Source organism: Sceloporus occidentalis, unplaced genomic scaffold, assembly GCF_023333645.1.
Source record: "Sceloporus occidentalis isolate IW3139 unplaced genomic scaffold, rSceOcc1.0.p SCAF_4, whole genome shotgun sequence".
Classification (NCBI taxonomy): Eukaryota; Metazoa; Chordata; class Lepidosauria; order Squamata; family Phrynosomatidae; genus Sceloporus; species Sceloporus occidentalis.
The window spans coordinates 129863577-129883544 of NW_028316984.1; the positions used below are offsets into that span (position 1 = coordinate 129863577).

A 19968-nucleotide genomic window follows, 5' to 3' on the forward strand; every position below is an offset into this window, starting at 1 on the left:
AGAATTTCTGCTGTGGAGTTCCAAAAGCCTCCATCCTGTCTCCTATCATTCAGCAACTCTAGAAAAACCACTGAAGTACATATTTAGGAATGATACCTAAGTGCAGTACCTTACATTTATCCCTGTTCAATTCATTTGGTTAGTTTTGGGGCAGCTTTCTACTCTGTTATGGTCATTTTGAATTTTGATCCTGTCCTTTGGAGTATTAACAACCCTTCCTAATTTGGTGTCATCTGCATATTTGATATGTCCTCTATTCTTTAATCCAAGTCATTGATAAAAATGTTGAATAGGAGAGAACGCTGTGGCACCCACTTGTCACTTTACTCCATGAAGAAGAAGAACCTTTGTTGAGCACCCTTTGAGCTTGACCTGTCAACCACTTACAAATTCACCTAACAGTTACATTGTCTAATCCAAATTTTACTAACTTGTTTGCAAGGATATTTGTCAGAGGCCTTATTGAAATTAAGATACACTACATCCACAGCATTCCCCTCATCTATCAACCTTGAAACTATAAAAAAAGAGTTCATGGATTTTGAGATGACCTGTGGATAAGTTTAGGAGGTTTTAACATCAGTTTGACAAGGGAAGAAACTGGAGGGGAAATGGGTTGTTTGGTTGGGAGAGAAGGTTTTAACATCAGATTGGGAAGGAAGGAACTCAAGGGAAATGGGGTGTTTGGTGGGTAGAGACAATCTAGAGAGAGGAGTTGGAGGATGAGAGAAGGTTTTAACTTCAGATTGAGAAGATCTCGAGGGAAATAGGATATTGGTGGGCAGAAATGTCCAGAGGAGGGGGAAGATGGGAAGAGAAGGTTTTAACATTGGTTTCAGAAGGGAATTCTGAAACCAATGTTAAAACCTTCTCTTCCCATCTTTTGCCTCTTTCACATATGTACGCACACACACACTCCTGCCTCAGTAGCTCTCAGAAATCACTGTCGAGGCAAGGAAAGTGAGGCATCAGGGTGGTGCTTCTTTTAGGATCTTTCTGAACTCTTTTACTGTATTGACCCATATATAAGTTGACTCAGAATTTTAGGGTCAATTTTGGGGCATACGTTTTTCAACATAGTTGAATATATACGGTATTTCAGCTGGTTCTTTTAATACACTTGGATGTAATTCATCTGGTCCTGGAGACTTTAATTTATTTAGAGTCGCCATATATTCCTGCATTACCTCTTTACCTGTTCTGTGCTGGATTTCCCATACTGCACCCTCTGCTCCATTTTCCCTAGGTTGAACACTATTTTCCATTTGGAAGAAGACTGAGGCAAAGAAAGTGTTTAATAGTTTTGCCTTTTCTTTTTCCCCTGTTAGCATTTCTCTGTCTTCTCCACACAGCAGCCCTTTCCTTTTTCTTCTATGGACATAACGAGGAAAAAAACCTTTTTTATTGTTTTTAACCTCTCTAGAAAGCCTGAGCCCATTCTGTGCTTTAGCTTTTCTAACTTTTCCCCATACGTGCTGTCTATTTGTTTGAAATCCTCTTTGATGATCTCCACCCCCGTTTCCATTTCCTTCAGTATTTAACTTTTAAGAAACTTCCATCAATCATGAACTCCTTTTCTCTTTTTGTATTCCTGACCATAGGAATACCCTTCCTGTTTGGTCTATGTCTCTAAAATCGGTTATACCCTTCTTTTTCCTACATTCCAATCATGAGACTCATCCCACTAGGTTTCAGTAATTCCTATTGTTATACGCTGGGGTTTGGTTCCAAGATCCCCTGTGTATAACAAAATCCTTGGATGCTCAAATCCCATTAAATATAATGACATAGCAAAATGGTGTCCCTTATAAAAAAATGGAAAAATCAAGGTTTGATATTTGAAATTTATACTTTTTTGGAACATTTTCAAACCGTGTATGCTTGAATCCGTGTATAAAAAATCCGTGTATAAGAAGGACCAACTGTATATCATATTTTCTTTGCTGTGCTAAGAGTTCAAGTTCATCTTGTTTATTTCTCATGTTCTGTGCATTAGTGTAGAGATATCTAAGATCACGGATCATTCCCCCTAGCTGCCTGATTAGTTTTTTTTTAATCCCACTATTGGTTTCTTGTACTATTTACTTTGTTCGTTGTATAACAGTCAGGTTAATATCTCCAGCACATGATAAACTCCTGCCCTCAAGAATACTGTCTCCTTCCCAAACATAACTCAGGTTAAAGCCCTCCTGATCAATTTTTTTCAGACTCTTAGCAAAAATGTTCCTGCCCAGTACTGATAAGTGCAACCCATCCCTTGCCAGAAGCCTTACTACCATTGTCCAAAGCCACATGTGACTCAGACTTAAGTATTTGTACAGTCATATCTCTCAATATGAATCAGCTTGAGCTTTAAGATTGGGTGTAGATTCTGACTTTGGTGGTCTTGGTGAATGTGCCAGTGGCTCAACAACACAGGGCAGGGCATTAACTTTGGTAACATCCAACCTGTTGGAATGTGCAGCCCCTAGGGATCCACTTGTTCCCTCATTGTCATTTAGCAATGAGGATCATATATTGTTTGATATGATAATCAGTTCCTTCATTTGTTTAGTGGTGGTGGTGTGTACATTAAAGTCATTTCCAATTATGTCGACAGGAACCTGTCATGGGATTTTCTTAACAAGATCTATTCAGAAGGGGCTTGCCTTCCCCAAAGGCTAAGAGAGAGTAACGTGCCTAGGATCACCCAGCAAGCTTCCATGGCTGAACAGATATTCAAACCTTGGAGTCATAGAGTCCTAGTCCAACACTCAAACCATTTCACTGTGCAGGCTCACTACCCCACGCTGGCCCATTATTTCTTTTTTTAGCTGCTGATACTTTATTCTATTTTATTGTATATCTGTCATATTAGAAATATGATTATAATTATGTTTGTGTGTTGTGTTTTATGTAGGTTGTTAGCCACCTTGATTCTGTGATGAAGAGTGGGATATTAAAATTTTTAAATGCAGTAAAATGCCTCTGGAATATTCTTATACTGGCAGCATTCTAGCCTCAGAATGAAACTGAGCATGTTGCTGCCATACAGTTTTAATGGAACAGGAGAACATTAATGTCATTTTTGGAGAATCCAATAAATAAATAAATAGTGTTTAAACACTTCTCAGTGCTTCTCCAAACCTATGATGAATTATCTTCTTTGTCAGACTTCAACAAGTATATTATACTTTGCATATACTCTCCCATCCTAGAACGATGTAACTATATGCTACCCTATTCAACAACCCGAGTTGAAAGGATAAATATGTCAGTTCTTAGCCATTTTAACTTATACTTGTGGTGTTATTAATCAGATCAGTTTGAAATATATCATAGTTATAGACCTCATGAAACAGGTTACCGATGCCAAATTTCCAGATATTAAATCTATGTTTGTGTTGTTTTAAAGTAATAGAGTTTTTAAGTCACAATGACACGTGCTTTTTTTATCATAGAATCATAGAGTTGGAAGAGACCACAAGGGCCATCCAGTCCAACCCCCTGCCATGCAGAAAATCCATATCAAAGCATCCCTGACAGATGGCCATCCAGCCTCTGCTTAAAGACTTCCAAAGAAGGAGACTCCACTACACTCCAAGGGAGTTTGTTCCACTGTTGAACAGCCCTTACTGTCGGGAAGTTCCTCCTAATGTTGAGGTGGAATCTCTTTTCCTGCAGCTTGGATCCATTGTTCCGGGTCCTGTTCTCTGGAGCAGCAGAAAACAAGCTTGCTCCCTCCTCAATATGACACCCCTTCAAATATTTAAACAGGGCTATCATATCACCTCTTAACCTTATCTTCGCCAGGCTAAACATCCCCAGCTCCCTGAGTCATTCCTCATAGGGCAAGGTTTCCAGACCTTTCACCATTTTAGTCACCCTCCTTTGGACACGCTCCAGTTTCTCAATGTCCTTTTTGAATTGTGGTGCCCAGAACTGGACACAATATTCCAGGTGGGGCCTGACCAAAGCAGAATACAGTGGCACTATTACTTCTCTTGATCTAGACACTGTACTTTTATTGATGCAGCCTAAAATTGCATTGGCCTTTTTAGCTGCCGCATCGCATTGTTGACTCATGTTCAACTTGTGGTCTACTTGGACTCCAAGATCCCTTTCACACGTTGTTTCATTCAGCCAGGTGTCCCCCATCCTATATCTGTGCATTTTATGCACAGCGCCTACCAAGCACCTCGTAATCCCTTTTGATGTTCTGAAGGCTGTGTCTTGCAGTATCATTGGTTCCCACGTGGACCAAAAGGAAGGGGTATTGGTCAGTAGGCTTGACCAGTCTTGTCAGCCTCTCTGTCACATCATGGATCTTTGCCCTGGGGAGACAACACACCTCTTGAGACATCTTGTCAGGCCAACAGATAACTGCTTCTGTACCCCTCAGCAAGGAGTCCCCCACTATGACCACACGCCTCCTCCGAGGCTTAGCAGCAACTGTTCCCTCGGGTGGGACGCTCAGGCTTGCCTGCTCTGTCCCTGAAGTCTGTCCATGCTGCTCTTCCTCGTCCTCCTTGATAAGGGAAAGAGCTTCTAATCGATTCTCTAGCTGCAAGCTCCCAGAACAATCCCTTCTTGGCCTACTTCTCTGTGTGACATTCCTCCAGCTGTCTGCCTCCTGTGTAGGTGAAGTGTCCTCCTCCGCTCCAGCATCTTCCTCTGCATGGTATTCATCCAGGATTGTTAGTTCTCTTGTGTCCAGGAAATCCTCCTGCTCCCTAGTATGCTGAAGTGTAGCTACTCTGGACTCCAACTGCTGCACTTTCTCCTCCAAGAGGGCTACCAACTTGCACTTAGGGCATGTGAAGTTCTCCATGTCTGTACGCAAGAAGAGAAACATCCCACAAGTGTTGCAGGTGACTGCAGTGGTTCCGTCAGTGTCCATACTGAAAAGTCTTAGGAAATTACTGGAACAAGACTGTGGGCTTCCTCCTAAAAAAAGAAATCCTTCAGAAAACACCAGCGTTAAAGCCCTTTTCACCAATTTCTGGCAGTGAGCTCAATCAACTCTGCCTCTGCTGTAGATCTCCTGGATAAAAAAAATTAAACAGTCACCACTCAAAATGGCTGCCCAGCTACCTCTCTCCTCCTCCTCTCTGTAGCAGGAACTTTTACTCACTTTAAGTAAAATTAGCTGTCCCCTTTAAATAAGACCATGCTATGGATTCTTAAACTGAAGACCACAGTGGTCCCTTCCAACCATAATAATAATAATAATAATAATAATAATAATAATAATAATAATAATATCATCCTGCCTCTCTGTGCTGCTTTTTATAACTCGACTTGTTCACAAATTATCCTCCATACTTAAAGCAACCATGAGGAGTGGAAAGGTTTCATCTCTGAACTCTGATATGTTCTCTGCTGGCCCCACCTCAAAATCCATGCAAATGCACAGGTATAGGATGGAGGATATATGGCTCAGCAGTCCTACATGCAAAAAGAACATTGGGATTATGGCTGATCATATGTTGAATATGAACCAACAGTGTGATACTGCAGTAAAGAAGGTGAATGCTATTTTAGCCTCTATTAATAGAAGAATAGTTTCTAAGTTGAGGAAAGTAATAGTCCCACTCTATTCTACACTGGTCAAGCTTCATCTGAAGTACCGCATTCAGTTCTGAGTGCCTCATTTTAAGAAGAATATAGACATGTTGAAGCAGGTTCAAAGAGAGGCAACATCAAACTCTCTACCCAGGTAATTTAGGCTGACTCCATCTTTTTAAAAATCCCAGCAGATAGCCAAAACAGTGCTGTGAAGTTGCTACTTTTTAAAACTGGATTCTAGGGTTGTTTTTCTACTGCTTTTAATTTTTTTAAAAAGTATTTTAAAGTGTTTTTTCTTTAAATTGTATCTTTATATTGTTTTAACTGGTTTTTATTAGTTCATCGCCCCAAGAGGCCTTGTGAGCTGGAAGGTGAAATATACGTTAAATAAACAAATCAAATAAAATGATAAGACATATGGAGAACAAAACATATGAGCAAAGCTTAAAGAAGCTGGGCTTTAGCAGTTTGGTGAAGAGAAGACTGAACGGTGACATTATTGCAATCTTTAAATACCTCAAGGGCTGTCACAGAGAGGAAGGGGCAGGCCTATTTTCAATTGCCCCCAGAGGGTAGGACCAGGTCTAATGGTTTTAAGTTATAGGAGAGTAAATTTTGATTGACGATTAAAAGAAACCTCTTGACAGTAAGAGCAGTCCAGCAATGGAACCAATTGTCTGGAGAGGTGGTAGGTTCTCCATCATTGAATGAGGCTGGAGAGCTACCTGGTAAGGATACTGTATTTTCTGGTGTATAAGACTACTTTTTAACCCAGGAAAATCTTCTCAAAAGTTGGGGGTAGTCTTATACGCCAGGTGTCATCTTATAGGGCAGGTGCTGAAACTTCTGAGCCAGACTGGAGAATCTGTGGTCGCTGCATATGGTTGGCGGAACTCAAAAACAGCTGCAGACACATCCCCACTGTATGCGGCGATCGTATGAAGCAGCTACTGCTCTGATAGTCTTGGAGACAGGGAGGGCTGGGCAGGCAGGGAGAGCTGACCAGTCCGAGCAGGCTTTGTATACAGCAAGGTTTCATGCTAAGTACAGTGGTACCCCGGGATACGAATTGATCGCGTTACGAAATTTCCGGGGTACGAAAAAGTTAGATTTGAAAAAACTGTTCCGGGTAACGAAAGATTTTTCGGGTTACGAAATTCATTTCGGCGCGAAATTCAAACGCGAAGCGTGGCTAGCGGCTTTCCAGCGCTAACGGAAAGCCTTTTCGGGTTGCGAAATGTATTGGGTTACGAACGGCGCCACGGAACGAATTAATTTCGTAACCCGAGGTAGCACTGTACCTGCATGTCATAAGCATTTGAATTAAAATTACCATATTGAAATCAAATCTGATTTTTTTAAAAAAAATATTTGGTGTGCATTGGAAGAAGGGTAGTCTTATACGGTGAGTATATCCCAAACTCTATATTTCAACTGGAAAAGTTGGTGGTCATCTTATGCGCCCAGTCGTCTTATACGCCGGAAAATACGGTAGTTCAGATGAAGATCCTACACTGATCAGGGGATTAGATGAAATGGCCCATGAAGCCCCTTGCCAGTATATGGTTCTGAATGCTAACATTTGATCTCTCACATTCAAATGATGCATAGGTCTACACTTAGGGCAGGAATAGAATCAGGGGGCATGATCTCACTTTTCCTCTGCAAATTAGTCCTAAGGTGAAAAAACTGGCTTGTTTGAATTTGACCATTAAAAATGGCACACCATTTTTTAAAAATGCAGATCACCTGCCAGCTTTCAGATTTCTAAGATCCTGTCCACGTAGCTTTCTGTGCTGGAAATGTTGCTTATGTTAAACAAATTATTTTCATGTGCTTCTGTTTGTATAATTGATGCATTAAGATGCAAGCAGAATAAGGATGGCAAGAGATACATAGAAAGAGAAAACTGTCTGGAAATTGCCCTTCAAATCAACTTTGTAGGCAGAATGTCAGCTAGCATTCTTAACATCATGCCTGATATATTTGGTTCTCTTACCCCCCACAATGTTTTTCCATGATAGATAACATTCCAAGTGAAACGTGTAAAGAAGCCCAAAACAGAAAGTGTAGATCTACAGGAGCCTGCAGGAAGAAATGAAGAGGAAGGACTGAATGGAGAAAATGAAAATCTTTACCAAATGGCACTGGAGATCAGCGGGCCAAAGATACCTTCCCCAGAGCCACCAGGTAATATTTTTATTTTATTTATTTTTTAAAACAATGAGAGTGACATTTTCCCACAACTTCCACATACGTCAAGTGAGTTACAATGAAATATTACATTGGTGGATATTGTGTAGAGTAACAATATGCATGTTTCCCAAAGTCTCAGAGTGCTGAATGGAACTTACGTCCAGGCTGATGTGCATAAATGTTCAGCCTTTCCCTGTTCAACAAATGGAAGCAAGCAAAATTCTGTACTGGGAGGAAAGTATAGTGGGGGTTTTGTTTTTGTTTTAGTCATTAAAAATGTAGTTGATATGTTTGTTTATTTGTTTGTTGTCTGCCTTCAAGTCATTTCTAGGTGTGGGATTAAAGTCTAAACATCTGAAAGGTCAAAGTTATTTGTTTGTTTATTTATTTTGAGTATTTATACCCCCTCTTAAGCCACAAAGGTTCTCAGAGCGGCTTACAGGGTTGTTGTTTTTTTCATTTCCCTGCCCTCAGGCTTACAATCTAAAAAGACATGACACAAAAGAATAAGGGAATCAAGTTCATTGGTTCATCTCTCCCTCTGGGGCTATGGCCATGGAGATGGGCTGGAGGGAGGGCTCTTCATCTTACTTGGGCTAGGCCGGATGGAGCTGGCCTGCCTCTCTCTCTCTCTCTCTCTCTCTCTCTTTCTCTCTCTCTCTCTCTGAAGTTTCTCCATCTCTGCTTAATCAAAACTGTCACAAAAGCAAGGGTTGAAATGGTGATTATGATCTGCTTCCACATTAGCAGCGAAAGCAGAGTTATTGTCTTGGTGATCAATCTCCTCCTTGCCTCATGTTGGAGCAAGAAGGAAGGTTTGTGAATTTATTCTAATTCTTGTTGACTAAAGCCATGTTTCTGAATCATAGAAACATAAAGTTGGAAGAAACCACAAGGGCCATCCAGTCCAATCCCTTGCCATGCAGGAACTCTCAATCAAAGCATTTCTCAACGTCCTTTTTGAATTGTGGTGCCCAGAACTGGACACAGTATTCCAGATGGGGCCTGACCAAAACAGAATAGAGTGGCACTATTACTTTCCTTGATCATTATACTTCTATTGATTCAGCCTAAAATCACATTGACCTTTTTAGCTGCTGCATCACACTGTTGTCTCAGGTAATGTTCAACTTGTGGCCTATTTGGACTCCTAGATCCATTTCACACATACTCTCATTCAGCCAGGTGCCCCCAATCCTATATCAATGCATTTCATTTTTCCGCCCTAAATGCAGTATCTTACATTTCTCTGTATTGAATTTCATTTTGTTAGCTTTGGCCCAGCTTTCTAGTCTATTAGTATGCTACCGCCTGTAATCCCTATCTATCGCCCATGTTGGTTGGAGCGAATGGGAGTTTCTGTCCAAAATATATGGAGGGCACCAGATTTCCCACGCCTCATAGTTATGTCTAAACACAGGCTTTGAGCCTCTTGTCTTTTACGTTGATCACCAAGACAATAATTTTGCTTTCACTGCTAATGTGGAAGCAGATCATAATCACCATTTCAACCCTTGCTTTTTTTTTAGTGAATGGTCCTCCTAAAACGGAAAAATAACTGAGAAAATGTTAATTTTTGCTTGTAATATTGTTTTACTTTTTTAATGTTCTTCTTTTGCAACATTTTTTTTTACTTGCTTCCTTCCAGGAAAAAAGAGAGACTATCGCAGCTTGGGCTGGCCAAGTCCAGACGAGTGCCTAAAACTCCGCAGAGTAGAGCTTACTACTGTAGCCAGCACATGGCTAGCTGTTTCTGCTAAAAATATTGAGTGAGTATTTTTGCTATGAACAAAACTGGGTCAGTGCATAAAATAGGACAGGACAGATATGCATAGACTAAAATACTCATCCCAATAAGCTGGTACACTGAACTGTGTCTGTATTGTAGGTAAATTATAGCCTTTCACCAATTCTGGCAGTATTGTTAATAATAAATAATAATACATTTTATTTTTACCCCGCCTCTCTCTCAGGAATGAGGCAGCTTACAGTATGATAAAAACAATATAAAATACACCATTCATAATAAAATACCCATTGATCCCCTCTCCCAGCACAACACCCAAATAAAACACCCTTGGTATTGGACCAAATAAAGTTAGTCCAGGCTTATTCACTATAATATCGTCTAATGTCAGGTATATTATAACATGCCAACAATACCTTGTAGTAGTTGATGCTGCCCTATAGAGCATAATGACATTATTTAACTGATTCAGGAATGATCTGAAGTCAGGGACAAGCAGTGGAATAGCCAAGCTACTACCCCTCCATAATATATACCATCAGCCTGCCCTAACCCCCAGGCTTGGGATCCACAGATTGGAGCATCCATTGATGGCCCCACCCCATTGTCCCAAATAGCAATGTATGCAAGTGTGCCAATGTTGCAGCATATGCATGCAGTTATGCCAATGGCGCACCGCCATTAAAACAACAGGACTTGAGATCCCATGGGTTTTGGCATTCGTGAGGGGGGAGGGGTAATCCAGAACAGAACCCTCATGGATAGAAAGCGTAGACTGTATATATATCAGGAGGATTCTAGAAGCATCTCTGCAAAGCGGGCAGAACAATAGCAAATACAGTTTTCAAAAGACTTAACTACAAAATTATGTGTGAGGGAGTTAGTATACATTTATGGGATCAGAACTGGTTGCGGTTGCCTCAGAAAGCAATAGTGGGATCATGTTGGATAGCTAAATGAAAACGTGATCTCACCGTTTTGTAGTGAAAACAGTAAATACATTGTTGGGAATTAATTAGAAAGGGACTTTCATATAAAACTTCCTCTTTCATAATGTTTTTATTTAAATTGAAGGTGGCATCACATTTGGCATATTGTGTATATGTCTCATTAACCTATCTTGAAAAGGATATTATAGATGTGAAAGGTATAGAATATCTTGTAAAAAAACTCTCATGGTTTTCTTTGAATGTAATGAGATGTATGACTGCTTGGATTACGTTCAGACTTCAATGTTTCAACAAATATTTAAAATGGTTAGGTTTAGGTTAAGTCAGTATGAACTTAATAGCATTTAACAACAACCAACAATGACACACAATCATTATTATATTATCTGATGGCCTTGTTTAGTGGTCAATTCTCAGGAGATATTTGCTTGTTGTATTCCTGTTATATTTAGATCTTGCATTCCTAATTCGCTTTTTGTATACAGCTCTATCTTAGCCTGAGTGTATTTACATCACACCAACATCTCAGGTATCTTTGAAGCTCGTAATGCCATTTCTAAATTATGTCTTCCCAAACTGGGGGAAAGCAGAAGACAGATATGAATAGCACTGTGGCTTAATGATACAGCTGGATTAAAACCAAAAGGATGTTCAGCTGTTGATGTGCTCAAAGATGAATACAAAGTCCAGACCTGTGCAACGCATAGGAACATGGAATGTGAGAAGCATGAACAAGGGGAAACTAGACATTGTTAAATAAGAAATGGAATACATAAACATTGCAGTACTCAGGGTGACCAAGTTAGTGGACAGGACTGGGACATTTTGAGTCATATAATTACACAGTGTTTTACTCAGGAAATGAAAATCTAAGAAGAAATGGGGTAGCATTAATCATAAGGAGAAATGTAGCAAAACCAGTCAAGGGATATAAGTCTGGCCAAGTAATATCAATATAGCTTCAGGGAAAACTCATCAATATAACTGTCATCCAAGTCTACACACCAACCACAGAGGCAAAAGAAGAAGAAAATGAAAGATTCTGTACTGGAGTCTTGGAGGAAATTGATCACACACCAAAATAGGACATATTGGTAATGGTTAAGCAACTTATGTGCAGGGACAAAGAACTACTGTAATAATCAATTCAGAGAAATAAAATGTGACAACAACAAAAAGGCAGAATGAGACATCTTCCACAAGATCTGAGAAACCAAAAGGTAATTTAAAACAAGAACGGGGGAACATTCCACATGATCAAGAAGAAATAAAAATATGATGGGAACAATATACTGAGGAACTATATAAAAGAAATAGAAGCATGACATATGCATTCAAGGAAGAACCATTAAGATGAACCCACAGTTTTAAAAAGTGAACTGAAGCTGCACTTAAAGCATTTGGGAGAAATAAGTCACCAGAAACAGAAGGCATACCAATAGAACTCTTTCAGGCTACAAAGATGGAATTCACCCAAATTCTAACTAAATCGTATCAAATATGAAAAACAGAATGGCCTATAGTTGAGAAATGTTCAATATACATTCCAATCCCCAGGAAAGGGAACACTAGGGATTGCAGCAACCACTGGACCATTGCAATAATCTCCCACGCAAGCAAAATGATGCTCAAAATTCTACAACAAAGACTTTTATCATAAATGAAGTGAGAAATGCTAGATTTCTTAGTTGAGTTCAGAAAAGGAATAGAGACTACAGATCGTATTGCAAACATATGTTGGGTAATGGAGATCATGAAAGAATTTCAGAAGAAAATCTGCTTGTGCCTTATAGATTATAGAAAAGCCTTTGATTGTGTTGATCATTGTGTTGGTTATTACCTTTAAAGCCCTAAATGGCTTGGGTCCAAGCTATCTCAGGGACCGCCTCCTCCCGTATAATCCTCCCCGTCCTCTGGGAGGAACTTACTGCAGCCTCTAAAATCTAGGCTTGCGGCGACCTCCCAGAGGGCGTTCTCTGCTGTCGCCCCCAAACTCTGGAACGACCTGCCGGATGAGATCCGTCAGTTGACATCATTAGACAGCTTTTAAAAAGCTGTCAAGATGGATCTCTTCCGGCAGGCCTTTCCAGATTAACCATCCCGGCCCAGGCTCCCTGATCCCCTCTTTCCTCTCGTGGCCCCATCTTTAGTGATGGTTGAGGATCTCCAGAGGGACACCAGGGTTTTTAGTTTGTTTTAATTATGTTTTATGCTTTGATATTGTGTTTTTAATCTGTCATATTTTTAATACTTTCTTAAGGAGGGGAGGGATTATAATGTTTTTAATTTTATATTTTACTCTTGTTATATTTACTGTTGTCAACCGCCCGGATTGGTTCACCACAGGGCGGTATACAAATAAATATTATTATTATTATTATTATTATTATTATTATTATCATGAAAAGCTATGACTCATTCTTTTAAAAATGGGTGTACTGAAGCATTTTATTGTCCTGTGGTGTAACTTGTACTCGGGATAAGAGGCTACTATCAGGAAAGAATACAAAAAGCTGAATGGTTTCCTGCTGGCACCCTATCTGTTTAACATGTATGCTGACCGTGTCATATGTAAAGCTATACAGTGGACCCTTGTTATACAGTGGACCCTTGTTATACGCTGGGGTTTGATTCCAAGATCTCCCGTGTATAACAAAATCTGTGTATGCTCAAGTCTCATTAAATATAATGACATAGCAAATTGGTTTTCCTTATAAAAAATGGAAAATCAAGGTTTGATATTTGAAATGTATACTTTTGGGGAACATTTCAAACTCTGTATGCTTGAATCCGTGTATAAAAAATCCGTATATAAGAAGGGCCAGCTGTACACTGGGGTTTGGTTCCAAGATCCTCCGTGTATAACAAAATCTGTATATGTTCAAGTCCCATTAAATATAATGACATAACAAAATGGTGTACCTTATAAAAAATAGAAAACCAATGTTTGATATTTGAAATTTATACTTTTTTTGAACATTTTCAAACCGTGTATGCTTGAATCCATGTATATAAAATCCATGTATGAGAATCATAGAATCGTAGAGTTGGAAGAGACCGCAAGGGCCATCCAGGAAATCACAATCAAAGCATCCCCAACAGATGGCCATCCAGCCTCTGTTTGAAGACCTCTAAGGAAGAAGACTCCACTACACTCCAAGGGAGTGTGTTCCACTGTCGAACAGCCCTTACTGTCAGGAAGTGCCTCCTAATGTTGAGGTGGAATATCTTTTCCTGTAGTTTGCATCCATTGTTCCGCGTTCTAGTCTCTGGAGCAGCAGAAAACAAGCTTGCTCCCTCCTCAACATGACATCTCTTCAAATAATTAAACAGGGCTAGCATATCACCTCTTAACCTTCTCTTCTCCAGGCTAAACATCCCCAGCTCCCTAAGTCGTTCCTCATAGGACATGGTTTCCAGACCCTTCATCATTTTAGTCACCCCCCTTTGGACACACTCCAATTTCTCAATGTCCTTTTTGAATTGTGGTGCCCAGAACTGGACGCAGTATTCCAGGTGGGGCCTGACCAAAGCAGAATAGAGTGGCACTATTACTTCACTTGATCTACACACTATACTTCTATTGATGCAGCCTAAAATCGCATTGGCCTTGTTAGCTGCCGTATCGCACTGTTGACTCATGTTCAACTTATGGTCTACTTGGGCTCCTAGATCCCTGTCACATGTAGTCTTGTTCAGCCAGGTGTCCCCCATCCTATATCTGTGCATTTCATTTTTCCGCCCTAAGTGCAGTACCTTATATTTCTCTGTGTTGAAGGGCCAATAGTATTAAACTCTGAGGAAGGAGGCATGAAAATTGAAGAAAGAAATATCAACAGCTTAAGATACGTGGATGACACTATACTGAAGCAGAAAACAGCAAACACTTTGAATTACTATTGAAGAAAGTCAAGGAAGAAAGTACAAAGGCAGGTTTACAGTTGAACATTAAGAAAATAAAAATAATGACCACAGATGATTTACAGAAATTTAAAGTAGATAATAAAGAATATTTCAAGGTTTCCCATACCATGATTCAGTCAATAATCAGAATGGATATGTCAGTTAAGAAATCAGAAAAATATTAGGACCTGAAAGGGGGAGTTAGATAGGAACTAGAGAAGATCCCAAAGAGTAAACCTTGAACATTAAAGTTAGGATTGTTCATTTCCCATTTCTATGTATGTTTGTAAAAACTGGACAATGAAGAAAGCTCATAGGAAGAAAACATACAGTTGTCTCTCCATTTTCACAGGGGATCCATTTTGGACCCCCTCCCCTTCACAAAAATGGAAATTCGCACATATTCAAGCCCCATTGGCTATTGTGCATGGCTCTCCATTTGCGCCATGGACACACACGCCATTTTAACCCTCCCCATTTGCCAGTCCACAAAGGACCAAGACCGCAGACTCGAAGTCCACAAAAATGGAAGGAGGAGTGTATTTCAAATGTGGTACTGGGGAAGAGTTCTAAGGATTCCATGGGCTGCAAAAAAAGAGAAATAAATGGATCCTAGAGCAAATCAAACCTGAACTCTCCCTAGAAGCCAAGATGACTAAACCAAGACTATCATACTTTGGTCATACAGTAGAGTCTCAATTATCCGACGTAAATGGGCTGGCTGATAGTCGGATAGCCAAAAATGTTGGATAATCCGGAGGGTCCACAAAAAGCCTTGAAATCACAATGAATTGCAAATGTATTGAAGTTTTACTGCAGTAACTGAGGGAGCGATCAGGCAGACCCAGCAACATCTTGGACTGCCTGAAGGAAGAGGCCCCTCCCTCCTCAACTGTCATCTCGGCCTCAGAGGGAGCCATCAGGCAGACCCAGCAACATCAGGGACTGCCTGAAGGAAGAGGCCCCTCCCTCCTCAACTGTCATCTCGGCCTCAGAGGGAGCCATCAGGCAGACCCAGCAACATCTTGGACTGCCTGAAGGAAGAGGCCCCTCCCTCCTCAACTGTCATCTCGGCCTCAGAGGGAGCCATCAGGCAGACCAGCAACATCAGGGACTGCCTGAAGGAAGAGGCCCCTCCCTCCTCAACTGTCATCTCGGCCTCAGAGGGAGCCACCAGGCAGACCCAGCAACATCTTGGACTGCCTGAAGGAAGAGGCCCCTCCCTCCTCAACTGTCATCTCGGCCTCAGAGGGAGCCACCAGGCAGACCCAGCAACATCTTGGACTGCCTGAAGGAAGAGGCCCCTCCCTCCTCAACTGTCATCTCGGCCTCAGAGGGAGTCATCAGGCAGACCCAGCAACATCTTGGACTGCCTGAAGGAAGAGGCCCGTCCCTCCTCAACTGTCATCTCGGCCTCAGAGGGAGCCATCAGGCAGACCCAGCAACATCAGGACTGCCTGAAGGAAGAGGCCCCTCCCTCCTCAACTGTCATCTCGGCCTCAGAGGGAGCCATCAGGCAGACCCAGCAACATCAGGGACTGCCTGAAGGAAGAGGCCCCTCCCTCCTCAACTGTTATCTCGGCCTCAGAGGGAGCCATCAGGCAGACCCAGCAACATCTTGGACTGCCTGAAGGAAGAGGCCCCTCCCTCCTCAACTGTCATCTCGGCCTCAGAGGGAGCCATCAGGCAGACCCAGCAACATCAGGGACTGCCTGAAGGAAGAGGCCCCTCCCTCCTCAACTGTCATCTCGGCCTCAGAGGGAGCCATCAGGCAGACCCAGCAACATCTTGGACTGCCTGAAGGAAGAGGCCCCTCCCTCCTCAACTGTCATCTCGGCCTCAGAGGGAGCCATCAGGCAGACCCAGCAACATCAGGACTGCCTGAAGGAAGAGGCCCCTCCCTCCTCAACTGTCATCTCGGCCTCAGAGGGAGCCATCAGGCAGACCCAGCAACATCAGGGACTGCCTGAAGGAAGAGGCCCCTCCCTCCTCAACTGTCATCTCGGCCTCAGAGGGAGCCATCAGGCAGACCCAGCAACATCTTGGACTGCCTGAAGGAAGAGGCCCCTCCCTCCTCAACTGTCATCTCGGCCTCAGAGGGAGCCATCAGGCAGACCCAGCAACATCAGGGACTGCCTGAAGGAAGAGGCCCCTCCCTCCTCAACTGTCATCTCGGCCTCAGAGGGAGCCATCAGGCAGACCCAGCAACATCTTGGACTGCCTGAAGGAAGAGGCCCCTCCCTCCTCAACTGTCATCTCGGCCTCAGAGGGAGCCATCAGGCAGACCCAGCAACATCAGGGACTGCCTGAAGGAAGAGGCCCCTCCCTCCTCAACTGTCATCTCGGCCTCAGAGGGAGCGATCAGGCAGACCCAGCAACATCTTGGACTGCCTGAAGGAAGAGGCCCGTCCCTCCTCAACTGTCATCTCGGCCTCAGAGGGAGCCATCAGGCAGACCCAGCAACATCAGGACTGCCTGAAGGAAGAGGCCCCTCCCTCCTCAACTGTCATCTCGGCCTCAGAGGGAGCCATCAGGCAGACCCAGCAACATCAGGGACTGCCTGAAGGAAGAGGCCCCTCCCTCCTCAACTGTCATCTCGGCCTCAGAGGGAGCCATCAGGCAGACCAGCAACATCAGGGACTGCCTGAAGGAAGAGGCCCCTCCCTCCTCAACTGTCATCTCGGCCTCAGAGGGAGCCATCAGGCAGACCAGCAACATCAGGACTGCCTGAAGGAAGAGGCCCCTCCCTCCTCAACTGTCATCTCGGCCTCAGAGGGAGCCATCAGGCAGACCCAGCAACATCAGGGACTGCCTGAAGGAAGAGGCCCCTCCCTCCTCAACTGTCATCTCGGCCTCAGAGGGAGCCATCAGGCAGACCCAGCAACATCTTGGACTGCCTGAAGGAAGAGGCCCCTCCCTCCTCAACTGTCATCTCGGCCTCAGAGGGAGCCATCAGGCAGACCCAGCAACATCTTGGACTGCCTGAAGGAAGAGGCCCCTCCCTCCTCAACTGTCATCTCGGCCTCAGAGGGAGCCATCAGGCAGACCCAGCAACATCTTGGACTGCCTGAAGGAAGAGGCCCCTCCCTCCTCAACTGTCATCTCGGCCTCAGAGGGAGAGATCAGGCAGACCAGCAACATCTTGGACTGCCTGAAGGATGAGACTTCTCCCTCCTTTAACTCTATTTTGTATTTTTTACGATTTTACTGTACACCGCTATGATCATCGCGGAATAGCGGTCTATAAATAAAACATATTATTATTATTATTATTAAGTAACATTGTAGTAACGTTACAGTAACAACATTGTAATGTATAAACAGTCCTCTTAAAATGTAAAGAAATCACTGATCAACATTGTGATGTACAGTACGTACTGTATAAACAGTTCAGTCTTCTGAAAATGTAAAGAAATCACTGAGCAGCGACGTCGGATAATCCGGAATGTCGGATTATCGAAGGTCGGATAATCGAGACTCTACTGTATTGTGAGAAGATATGACTCACCAGGGGAAAAAATGATAATGCTTGTTAAGGTAGAAGGCAATAGGAGAACAGGAAGACTGCATTCCAGATGGATAGACTCAATCAAGAAGGCATGGCCCTGAGTCTGTAAGGCCTGAGCCGGTGTATTGATAATAGGCTGACCTGGAAGCCTGTCATTCATATGGTCACCATAAGTCAGTCAACTTAACAGCAGTTAACAACAAGCAGCAAGGAAACAGAATAATTATTTATATTGTTGCAGAAATAGCAAGAAAAATGGCAGAAAGTATCCTGAAAATATAGCTTCAGTAGGAAGCAGCAGTATACATGTGTTTCTAGGATCCTCCAAATGTTACACAAACATGCAAGTCAAGTTTGGTGATACTATCTATTTTCCCAATGTAAGTTGTACCAAAACACAGAGAGGCAAGGGATAGTAACAAGTTCTAAAGAAGTGCCCCATTTAAGCTGGGTGAAACAGCCAGCCCTAAGGTTGTGCCTCTAAACATGTTGGATCTTCAGGTGTTGGTTTTAACATGCCTGTCAGGAAGAAATAATATCCAGGCTAAATTCTATAATATATTCTATGTGAAGATGGATTTCTGGAATACTTGGAAAAACAAAACAAAATCAGACTTTAACAACTAAATTATTGGCTTGGACTAATGCACTAAAAAAAAAAAAATCTTGGCACCTTTCAGGTTTTTAAAATATAGAATTGGGGACCTGAATAGCTGAGCTTGTTCTCTCATAATAACAATAGCAAGTACGTTTCTATACCACTTAAGCACTCCCTAAGTGGTTTACAAAGTGTAAGCTAATTGCCCCCAACAATCTGGGTACTCATTTTAGTGACCTCGGAAGGATGCAAGCCTGAGTCAAGCTTGAGCCCTTCCACTGGTATTGAACGCGCAACTTTATGGTTTGTGAATGAATAACTGCAGTACAGGTATTCAACCTCTCATAAGGCTACCTATCAAAATTGTCATCAGAGGATCTTCTCTGGGTGCACTCACTATAAAAAGTGAGATGGGTGCTCATTAGGAAAAGGCTTTGGTGATTTGGAGTGGTCTTCCCAACACTGTTTCCTTGGTGCTTTATTCAGTAAATTTCAAGCATTAAGGGGCTCAGCAGACTGGGAGAAAGTGGCGGTGAGATGCCACCCCTTTCACCCCCACATGGAGGCCACAGCAACCAAACTGTGTGCCCTCTGGGATCCCTAAAAAGAACCTGCTCCCAGCAGGTTCTTCTTAGGGTGTGCGCTGGGCGCTATTGGCACCCTCACATGCAATGATGACACACGCACAGCGGTGCCCCGTTTGGACGCCGGGCCTGTGTCATAATGTCCCCCATGTGAACGGAGACGAGCCATGATGGCACGGTAGGGCTCGAGAGCGTGCGGACGCTCCGCACTCCCAAGCCCTGCATTCGGCCCCAGGATGTCACAAAGCGGCAATCTGTATTGGGCCTAAGCTAAGACTGTTCTATTTGCCTGGTTTCCAGTGGTCAATAAGCTGCTGTTCTTAGGTTTTATTTACTGTAGAATAGGATCAAAATAGCAATATAATCCTATACATGTTTACTCAGAAGTATGTTCCACCACATTCAAGGACATTTACTCTTATGGAAGATTAGAGGATTAGAGTAAAGTTCGGTGCACTTGGTTTCCACTGTACTCAGTGAGTCTTAAGTTGATTAATTCTGTTGAATTAAGAGGGATGAAATGTAACTTTGGGACGAAACCAATGGTTCAAAAAGCAGGTTTCTTTCCAGCTTTGAGGCAGGGCATTCATATGACGCATGCCTTGAAGCCAGCCGGAAAGTGTACCCAAACCGCACTACAGGGAGAAAAGCTGGACTAAAAAGGAGCTGGATTTTTCCGCTTCTTCCTGGAAAATGTGCACCTTCGCATGTATATATAAATGCAGTGACGCTAGGGTGGCTCTAAAGGGGCACTCTTTCCAAACCCTAACCCTAATTGTACATTTAAATACCTATCGCAGGAACTTAAAAGGGCCTGAGCTGCCATACCCAAGCAATGAGGGTGGCAATGCCCGAAAAAGAAATCATGACACCTCTCATGGAGATGAGTACAACATATAGAAAAAAGACAGTCAAACAGGGGGCATGATGAAGAG

General features: G+C 42.6%; 1 protein-coding gene across 3 annotated transcripts in view; it reads left to right on the forward strand.

The window, feature by feature from the left end:
* Positions 1–19968, forward strand: part of TTC17 (tetratricopeptide repeat domain 17) — a 108846-nt gene that overhangs the window by 71577 nt on the left and 17301 nt on the right. For all 3 annotated transcript variants that reach the window (XM_089521470.1, XM_089521471.1, XM_089521469.1), the window contains exons 19-20: positions 7572–7737; positions 9392–9512. In XM_089521470.1, coding sequence (XP_089377596.1) covers positions 7572–7737; positions 9392–9512 — 287 coding nt within the window. The remainder of the gene's footprint in view (positions 1–7571; positions 7738–9391; positions 9513–19968) is intronic.